Source organism: Bidens hawaiensis, unplaced genomic scaffold (assembly GCF_021521415.1).
Source record: "Bidens hawaiensis isolate Kalapana, Puna unplaced genomic scaffold, B.hawaiensis_p1.1 tig00019661_1, whole genome shotgun sequence".
In the NCBI taxonomy this organism is placed as follows: Eukaryota; Viridiplantae; Streptophyta; class Magnoliopsida; order Asterales; family Asteraceae; genus Bidens; species Bidens hawaiensis.
The window spans coordinates 135,217-144,913 of NW_027492983.1; the positions used below are offsets into that span (position 1 = coordinate 135,217).

Genomic DNA, 9,697 nt, shown 5'->3' on the forward strand with positions numbered 1-9,697 from the left:
GTGCTCCAATTGTACTAAATTTAATCATAATCGACTAGTCAAGCGTCAACCTCCAAACTAGATTAACACCCAAAATGATAAAAGAGACCGAGCTGTCTTACCTTTTATCTTTCTTCTCTTATTATGTAAAGTGGGTCCATCTTGTCAACTTTAGTTTTTAAAAACCGTAGCAATTTTAGTTATATATCATTTTCACACTCGTTTACAAACCAAGCATCAAGTAAATTATTAGCAAATTACAACCACTAAAACAATAACAATGTGTATAGTATTATTGATTATTGCAAAATCTCATTAGCTTTCATGAACAAGTTAACAAAATCTATGCTTTTTGCCATACAATCAGCAAAATCACAAGACTAAAACAAGCACACATGATCAGAATCTAAATGTCACAACTCACAAAGAAACTAAACTAAAAACTAGTATCACAAATAACTCCTAGTATGCACCAAAATGCAAACCATAATTTCACAAAATCGTTAAAAATAACTACCGAACATCAACAAAACCATCAAAAAGACGGTAAATTTTCCATCGATTGCAAAAAGTTAGATGTTGAGTAGATCGCTGCTGCAGCAGCTTGTACAGCTAAATCTTTGTACACACTCGGTTCTGCTTTCGAATTTCTGCATATCATCATAAACAAAATCAGATTTTGACAATGTTAACATCAGAATACAACTTACTACAATCAAAATTACATTTTTGCCCTTGTAACAAGTTACGCAACGTTGAAGAAAAATCATTACCTGAAACCGTGTTCAGGATGAAACTGTAACAGACCATTTTCACAATGCATCAACATTTCGTTCACTTGGTTCAACGAGCTCTCCTATAACGTTAAAACAAAACGCGCAAAAGTTGAGTACTCAAAAAGTTTGAAAAAAGATCATGTAAATGTATATTTGTTGTAATAAAATAAGAAATCAACTGACTCACCAATTGTTTTTCTTCTTCAGAAAGTGCATTATCCATCTGATCAAAAAGAACACCCCATCTAGCTTTATGCAAGTCAGCATTAACATTATTTTCTTGATCAGAAACTAATTCTCTTGATACTAGTAATGGTAATTCTGTTTGGATTACAGCTTGAACTCTTTTTTTACTACGTCTTAACGCTGTAAAAAAATTAACAAGATAAAGAAGATGCTTTCAATCATTCAAATTATATGATATATTCATATATATAATGTATTTACCTGCAATACGGCCTTTGATGTCCTGATGAAGTAGATCTAACCATTGAGACGCGACACTTGCAGCTGCAAATAATATAAAGAATACCCAAAATGTGTCAACATCGTATTTTTATGCGTTTATCTTGAAAACAAGATTTCAATAAAGTAACACCCTTTAGAGAGTGTAGCTTGAAAGATGCATCAATTGATGGGTATATTGTAACAAGTCAAAAAGGTATTTTATGCAGGCCATATTGGGTTGACCCGAAAAATTTTTCACCCACCCCTTAACATCTTCTATAAATAAGTAGCGTGTTAAAAAAAATTAAAAACCTTTACTTTCACGATATTAATCTAATTTTCACACCTTTGACAACTTTTCACCACTTCAACTAAAGTTTTCATTTTGACCCATTTAACCCGTTAGACACAACACACAACCCAAACAGACCCGTTCATAAACAACTTACCTCTAACCGAAAGTGAATTGACAGTTGAGATATTTCCCGACTCATCATTAGACAGCGAGCTTGTATTCGATGTCAGGGTTCCCGATGACGAAAGTTTCAATGCTAAATCATCTTTGCATTCCAACGTATTAACCAAACCATAATGACTCGTTTTAGCAACAACTTCTTGATCACTTACTAAACCATCATCATGCTTCTTTCCACCATGTTTGCTTTCACTTCTTGTAGACCTTACAAGATTTTCAATAATCGAATGAACCTGTTTTCGGTTTCTTACATGATTTATAATCCCGGGATTCAACTCGTTTAACAGCCCACTTGGAGCTGCAACTTTTGCAAATCGATCCACTTGCTCTTTCTTTGCAATTTCTATTTTTTTCTTAATTACTGAATCTTTCCCCCTTTTTCTCACACGCGGTTTTGGGACATTTGGGACAGGTACGCCTCCAAGAGAAGACGATAAAAACCCGTTTCGTTTCATTTCTTTCCATAGCCTCATTGAGTCCCGTTCGGGTCCCACATTAAGCGTGCTTCCACATTCTGATAATGAATCAGGTCGTTTTACTTGATCAAAAACATCATGCTTCATAGAACTTGAAACGTCTTCTGAGTTGAGATCGAATGCTAAACCTCTCGGTTTTACAATATTAATCTTTGACTGTGAGATTGTGTCATGAACACATGATGGACCGTCATCTTTAGCATTTAGATCAACTGTTGAAGTGGTGTTGAGTTTTATTTTCCCTAAACAAAGAACAAAACGATATTGGTGAATAATAATTTCTGCGTATCGAATAACTGAAAAACAGAAATCCATAAAGAGAGATCACAAACTATCCTCATATTGAAACTAGAATAACTAACATATAGACTTAAAAGATAAAATGATAAATCAAATTATACTGTAACAATTATGAAATTTGTCTATAGTAGCCAACTCTTTTAATTTCAATCTTTTTTATTCTTTTATTGTTACAATTAATTTTGAGTGTATTTTGTTTTCTCTTATAACTTTCAGAATATAATCTTTTATATAGTGCCAAGTATATCATTGCAGCATGCTTATTTAACATTTCAATATAAGCTTCGTTCAGAACAGAGTTGCACGTTGAAGAAACGTGGATCTACTCGCTGGTAGCAGATCTACTTTCCTCAGGTTTGATTATACTATTTCACCGATGGTTCTTCTGGATCTATGTTCTTCCACCTACAAAATGAACAGCGCCGTTACTTACCCCTCAGAAAGGGACAGAGGGGTCCTCTTTGGGGTAACCCTCCGGCGTGAGAATCAGTATATTGTGGAGAAGATAATAATGTGTGTAAGGGAATCTCAAGGGTATTGCTTAATAGCTCAATCCCCTCTGATTGTGAGACTGTGTTTGTATGTAACTGACTGTGAGTGAATGTAATTCAATATGATTGAATGTGATATCACTGCCAGTAACTGTCAATGATTGAGTATGAATGTGCCATCAAAGTGGAGTTGATGCTGTATTTATAGTGCTAGGGTTTCCACTGGTTGGGCTCAACCTCGTTGGCCTCCTTCAATCGCACTGCGCCACGTGTCCTCTGGGACACCTGGCGCCTTCTCGTTGGTTGTAATCACGTGGTAGCACATGTGTCATGCTGAGTTGTCGACCTTTCATTTGGCAGCTGTCAACATCAGCATATTCTTACTCCTTAAAAAGATGCCTTCTGGAAGATTGTCTGACGTGCACAATCAAGGTTGCCCTAATCCTGATTTGGATAAGGACGAGGTTGATTATGTGCACGTGTGATATGCGCCCATCCTGAGGATGCGCGAGGTCTTCTCTTTATTCTCACGCGCAGATATTTCATGCGCAGGTGTGATATGCACGAGCATGTGATATGCGCCGCGCGCTGGTGCGCCGCGCGCATATGTGACGCGCGAGCATATGTGTGTCTGGGCAGATGTGATATGCAAGAGCATGTGATATGCGCCGCGCGTTGATGCGCCACGCGCATATGTGATGCGCGAGCATATGATGCCTGAGCATGTTTTGTATGCGCCATGCGCATAGGTTTTGGCTTTGTGCCTTCATAATGTCTTTATCTTGTGGGTTGACCCGCCTTGCTCGGTGTTGAGGCGGGTACATACCTCTTCACACGTGATAATATACAAGTCATCTAAGCACAGACAAACAAGTTACTAAAACTTTTTTTTATTTTTTATTTTATCTCCTATTTGACGTGATTTTTTTTTGTAGTTACAACTCGCAACTAGGTTATTCTTTTCTACGACAGTGTTTTATGTTTTAGTCTAATTTTCGCTATTGACGTTTTAACTTCCGTGACACGTGAGTTAACAAGCCGCAACGTGTGTCCACGGTTCAACGTTTTGACGACTGTTTCTTGTACTGTTTAGCACCCCCGATAAATTCGGATTCAAATCCAAAAATTCACAGCAAAAATAAACATAAACAACCATCAAATCCAAACCCCACAAAACCCCTAAATTCAAAATTTTCAAAATCCCAACTCAAAGATCTGAATAATTCACCTTCCGATCGAAAAACCGACTCCAAGTCTCTAATTTTCACTCTCTTTGATCCAAATTCTTCACTTTCTTCCAACACTCTCTTCTGCAAAAAAAACACCCAATCAGCAAACACCCAAATGCACACCAAAACAATCCAATCAACAACAAATTCATAACCAATTGACGATAAAAATCAAACCTTTGATTCGGATCCGGGTGCAAAACAACGATCCATCGGAAAAGAAAACCCAAATTGAATATCTTTTCAAGATTTAAAGATGGGTGTGGAATTAGGGTTCATATGTTGAGAGTAAAGAGGCGGTAACTGGTTGTTGTTATTATTATTAAAAATGGGTTTTTTTAGAAGTCAAGAATTTGATTTGAATTTGCAGAAAAGCGCGCTGACAGACGTTTCTCCCGTTATCATATTATTATTATTATTATTATTATTATTATTATTATTATGGGAAAGCTAACATATAAATTAAAAAACGTGTGAAGAGGTAGGTTCCAGCAGAGCCCAGTTGGACCCGCAAGACTCACCTTGAAGAGGGACGTCTGCGCAGAAACCAACTGGATCCGCAGGACCCACCATGCTCAGAGACGTGACGTCCTTACGCGCAGTACGCAAGCTGTTCCCGCAGGAAATGCCTCCCAATGGTGAAGTACTCTGCCTGTTCCCGCAGCTGCGGATACAAGCCATCAGGGAAGGCCACCCGCGCAGCAAGGCTACACGCACAAGGCACTTAGCTCTCAATCGCTCAGTGTCACCTGAAGGAATGAGCAAAGCCGGGAACAATCCCGCACAAAGGCGGGAGGGGGAATACTCCCGCCCAAATAAGCCAGTCCGTACGATACGGGAAGATCTTCTATACTGTATCTGACGAGGTATGGGCAAAAGATCTGACTAAAGATACGACAGCTTATTGACAGCAGTATGGCGAGCAACATGCTCCTGTACTGTATGTCACTATTAGCCGCTGCCTACTCACCAACTCCTGTCATACCACGTGCATAGCCGGCAGTTGGTGGAAAAGGAATAGTACACAGCAAGCCTGGTCACTATCAGCCGCTGCCTACCCACCAACTACCAGCAGGGCACGTGCGTAAGCCACGGTTGGTAGAACAGGAATACTATTCAGCCGGCCACACCTCTTTGGAAACCTACCTTCGGCTATAAATACCCCAAATGTATGATCATCTCATCTTATCATATTATCATCATATTATACCTGATATCTGCTCTAGCAGTCTCTTAATATACATTTATATTTAAAGAGCAATCTAGTCTGATTCTCACGCCGGAGGGTGGTCACAAGGAGGAACCCCCCCTTCTCAGTGACAAGCTCACGGTGTCTGTTTTGCAGGTTATCAGAAGAACCATCTTTGCCGGGTCTAACCCCTCGTGGGAAACATCTATCTAACCCCCAGGTTACCCGTAATCTGCCCGGGGTCCGGTTAGTGTTTCTTCATTGGCGCCATCCGTGCATAAAAGCTAGAACATTTCTTTTCAGTTTTTTCAAACTTCTGGAAAGATGGTTAAAGAAACTCCGGTAACCACAACCCCAGCTACTGGGGGGAATACCGGCGACTACACAGTTTTTACAAACACTACCCCGGTTACCCAAGCCGGGGCAAGTGAAGTAAATTTTACGAACACTACCCCAGTTACCCAAGCTGGGGCAAGTGCAGTAAATCGCTCACTGGGATTCACCGATACCCAGTTAGAGAAACGAACAAGACTCCCCCGCCAAACACTCGATGAAGTTAAGGCATGGGCGGAGGCATGTCAGAAGGAATTCCAAGCTGAGTTGGACGAACGCTTGCGTTCCGTCCAACAGGCTGACGAATTCGAAGAATACTTGGACGATGACTCGGAGGAATCCGACACCGACGCGAACCCTCGCCATAGGGCAAAAGGGGAGCGTAAGGAAACGGACTCCCAACCGAGAAGGCGTTTTGGAGAAGCCTTCAAACCAAAAAACACAGGTGGAAGCCCACGTGACTTCTCCAAAACATTTAGACCAACTGTTGCAAATGCGGGAACGTCCAAATTTGCAAGGGACATTGCGGAAGCAATTGCCCCAAAAAGTGCCAAACAAATGTCCAACATAGGCACATATGATGGTATATCTGACCCAGATGATCATTTGAACAGATTCATAGCGGGGGCAACCGTCAGCAATTGGACGGAACCTACGTGGTGTTACATGTTCCAAATGACGCTTGTTGGGCCAGCTAGAGCGTGGTTCGATCGTCTACCGGTCAACCACATCTAAGACTGGGCAGACTTCCAGCAGAAGTTTAGCCAACACTTCAGCCAACAACGAAAGTATACCGAGGAGCAATGGACAATCCTCAAATGCATTCGAGAGGAAGATGAATCTTTGCTAGACTTCATCACTCGCTTCAACTCAAAGAAGCTTAGTCTGGGTAATATCAGCGAAGATCTTGTTCGCGCTGCTTTCATCCAGGACGCGAACGACCCAGAGCTCATCCGCACCTTAACGGGTAAAGATGGCATGCCATCCACATGGGATGCTATCATGACAGCAGCTAAACGCTTTGCGGAAACGGAGAAGCAACTGGGTAGAGATCTCCCACAGAGCACAAACCTCTACACCCAGAAAACAAGAGAAGACAACGTCCTTACCGCCCGATTAAACAAAAACCGGAAGCTAGGCATTTGGCAGTCAAGGGTAAACTTTGACACCTCATCCGGCCTGCAACATCGGTTAGGCGGAAGGGATAACGTACGGTCAAACCAGAACTCCAGATGGACGCCACTCACCAAAAGCGTCACAGAGATATTCGCCACTGAGGAGCTCCCATGGCCAAAGCCTCCAATAATCCGACATCGTCACAATGCTGATCGGAGCAAATACTGTGACTATCACAGGACAAAAGGCCACAACACTGAAGAATGCATAGACGTAAAGGACATGGTCGAGGCATTTGTCAGAGATGGGACACTCGCGCACCTCGTGGCGCAATGAACGCTGAGCAGGCTGATGCGTGTAGATCCCACTTGGGGAAAACACGAATAAAATTGCAGCTTCAATGTTGGAGACTACATACTGCGCAAACAACGAGATCCCGAACCAGGTGCATATCGGCTCGATGGCACTCCCATCCCAACAACATGGAAGGGAGCTCAATTACACAGTTTGCATGTAGATCAATTCCAAATTTGTAAAGAAAAGACCCAGAGCCACTTCTAATGGAAATGATTCTCCTTAGAACATCGACGCTGATGATTTTACATTTATACTTTATCAACTTTCAACACGGATATGCCGGTCTTCACCGCATAATTACGTGGAAAGTCGTTGCATGGGGAAGTCGGCAAAACCCGCATAAACCCCAAAAACGACAAACCTTCACGCAGGTCAGTTGAAGGGTAAAGTTCAGTCATCCCACTAAATGAAAGTGCCGGTCTATCCGCATGAATCATGATAGAGGAAACTGAACACTAACCTATTAACAACCGCGCGTCGAACGGTTAATTTATTCAACACGGATATGCCGGTCTTCACCGCATAATTACGTGGAAAGTCGTTGCATGGGGAAGGCGGAAAAACCCGCATAAACCCAAAAAACGGCAAACCTTCACGCAGGTCAGTTGAAGGGTAAAGTTCAGTCATCCCACTAAATGAAAGTGCCGGTCTATCCGCATGAATCATGAGGAAACTGAACACTAACCTATTAACAACCGCACGTCGAACGGTTAATTTATTCAACACTAATATGCCGGTTTTCACCGCATAATTACGTGGAAAGTCGTTGCGTGGGGAAGGCGGCAAAACCCGCATAAACCCAAAAAACGGCAAACCTTCACGCAGGTCAGTCATAGGTAAACTTTGGTCAACTAAATGAAAGTGCCGGTCCTAACCGCACAAATCATGAGAGGAAACCGAACCTATTGACAACCGCGCGTCGAACGGAAAACTTATTCAAAACAAAATTTCTAACAAAAGGATGAGGAAAACCTACACGCATGTCAGATGTACGTAAAGTTTAGCCATCCTACTAAGTGCAAGTGACGGTCCTACCCGCACAATCACGAAAGAGGAAGCAAAACTTCAACCTATTATCTACCACGTTCAAAGGTTAACTTATCCTAAACACTTAGAAATTTCAAAAAAGATGAGGAAAACCTCCACGCAGGTCAGATGTAGGTAAAGTTTAGCCATCCTACTAAGTGCAAGTGACGGTCCTACCCGCACAATCACGAAAGAGGAAGCAAAACTTCAACCTATTATCTACCCGTTCAAAGGTTAACTTATTCTACACTTGGAAAATTGCTAATTTAAACTAAAATATGCAAGTCATATAACGTTTATAAAGCAAGGAATCCAGAGAAAGTAGCGGTCTTACCCGTACAAAGATTTATATTTCATAATATTCATTACAAGAATGGCCGGGTAACTACCCGCCTACAAGAATATAAATCTATACAAGCTAAATCTATCCTAGCAGTGGGAAGGGATCTTCAGGATCAAGCTTCAGGGCCACTTCCACTTGGACCAGCACCATCAGCAGAGCGTGGCAGTTCAAGGAAAGCTTTAAGGATAGCTAGCCCATCATCAGCAGCAGCAACTTCGTTTACCTTCTCCACCACCGGATGCGGGAAGGCGGCATACTGATTCACTGCTTGGTCGTATACAGCTTCAGTATCTACATCAAATAAAGGGAAGTTGGAAGGCGGGATGCCTTTCTCAACGAACCCTAGACCAAGCAGGAAACCGGCCTTTTCCCCATCCTCATGAGAAGCGTTGAGGGCTGCGCTCATAGCATCGTCATAAGACGTCTCCGTGAAGACTCGATGCACAACCTACAAAAAAAAGAAGAAAATATACAAGTATTAGAACCTTTTCTATTTACAAAGAAAAGCGTAAAGACATGGAAAGCATACCTGAGACAACGCTTCTCGAAGAAGCCATTCCTTGGTGACCAGAGCCTCCTGGAGGGCAGCTTGAGCTTCGTTACGGGCGCGTTCGGCTTCACTCTTGTTGAGGTTGGCAAGCAACACTTCTTTAGCCGCTGCCTCTTCGACGCCCTTTAGCTTCCGCTCAGTGTGGTCAAGCACCCCCCTCTGGTCCAAGATCTCTTGGAGCTTTTTGGCGTCTTCCATCGCCAAGGCATCATGAGCCTGCTGGAGAGCCTCTAATTTAGCTTTAAGCTCCTCATTCTCCACGCGCAGAGGCTCAGCAACAGCTTCAGCCTTGGTGGCCCTTTCGGTTGCGTTCCGTGCAGTTTCCTTAGCCAGCCGAAGCTGTTCATTAGCAGCTTGGGCAGCCTTGGAACGGGCCTCGAGCCGGGCTTGAACTTCAACCTCGAGAGCCTTGAAGGCCTTCTCCTTTTCCGCAGCCACTGCGGTAAGCCTTTGGTTCTCCTCCCGGACAGCCCGCGCCTGAGCTACTTCTTTAATGCGAGCTGCTTTTAACTTGTCGTTTTCACGACAAAGCAGCTCGACGCGCGGCTGCATCCGGGCCAGGAGAACCCGAAGCTCATTGGTTAGCCTACCCTCCTGGTAGCTAGCCATG

The 9,697-nt window shown here is 42.7% G+C and overlaps 1 protein-coding gene across 1 annotated transcript; it reads right to left on the bottom strand.

Annotated features, from left to right (window-relative positions):
* Window positions 1-439: 439 nt before the first annotated feature.
* On the bottom strand, window positions 440-2,468 carry LOC143558860 (uncharacterized). Its single transcript, XM_077047615.1, has 5 exons — window positions 1,652-2,468; window positions 1,203-1,265; window positions 943-1,121; window positions 753-835; window positions 440-629 (listed from the first exon to the last, which is right to left on the bottom strand). The coding sequence occupies exons 1-5, from the start codon at window positions 2,466-2,468 to the stop codon at window positions 515-517; spliced, it is 1,257 nt and encodes a 418-aa protein (XP_076903730.1). The 3' UTR covers window positions 440-514.
* Window positions 2,469-9,697: the final 7,229 nt, after the last annotated feature.

Coding starts and splice junctions, on each gene's coding strand:
- LOC143558860 (XM_077047615.1), bottom strand. CDS start 2,468: ATGGATTTCTGTTTTTCAGTTATTCGATACGCAGAAATTATTATTCAC. Junction 1,122..1,202: donor CATCAAAGGCCGTATTGCAG/GTAAATACATTA, acceptor ATTTTTTTACAG/CGTTAAGACGTAGTAAAAAA. Junction 630..752: donor CATCCTGAACACGGTTTCAG/GTAATGATTTTT, acceptor GATGATATGCAG/AAATTCGAAAGCAGAACCGA.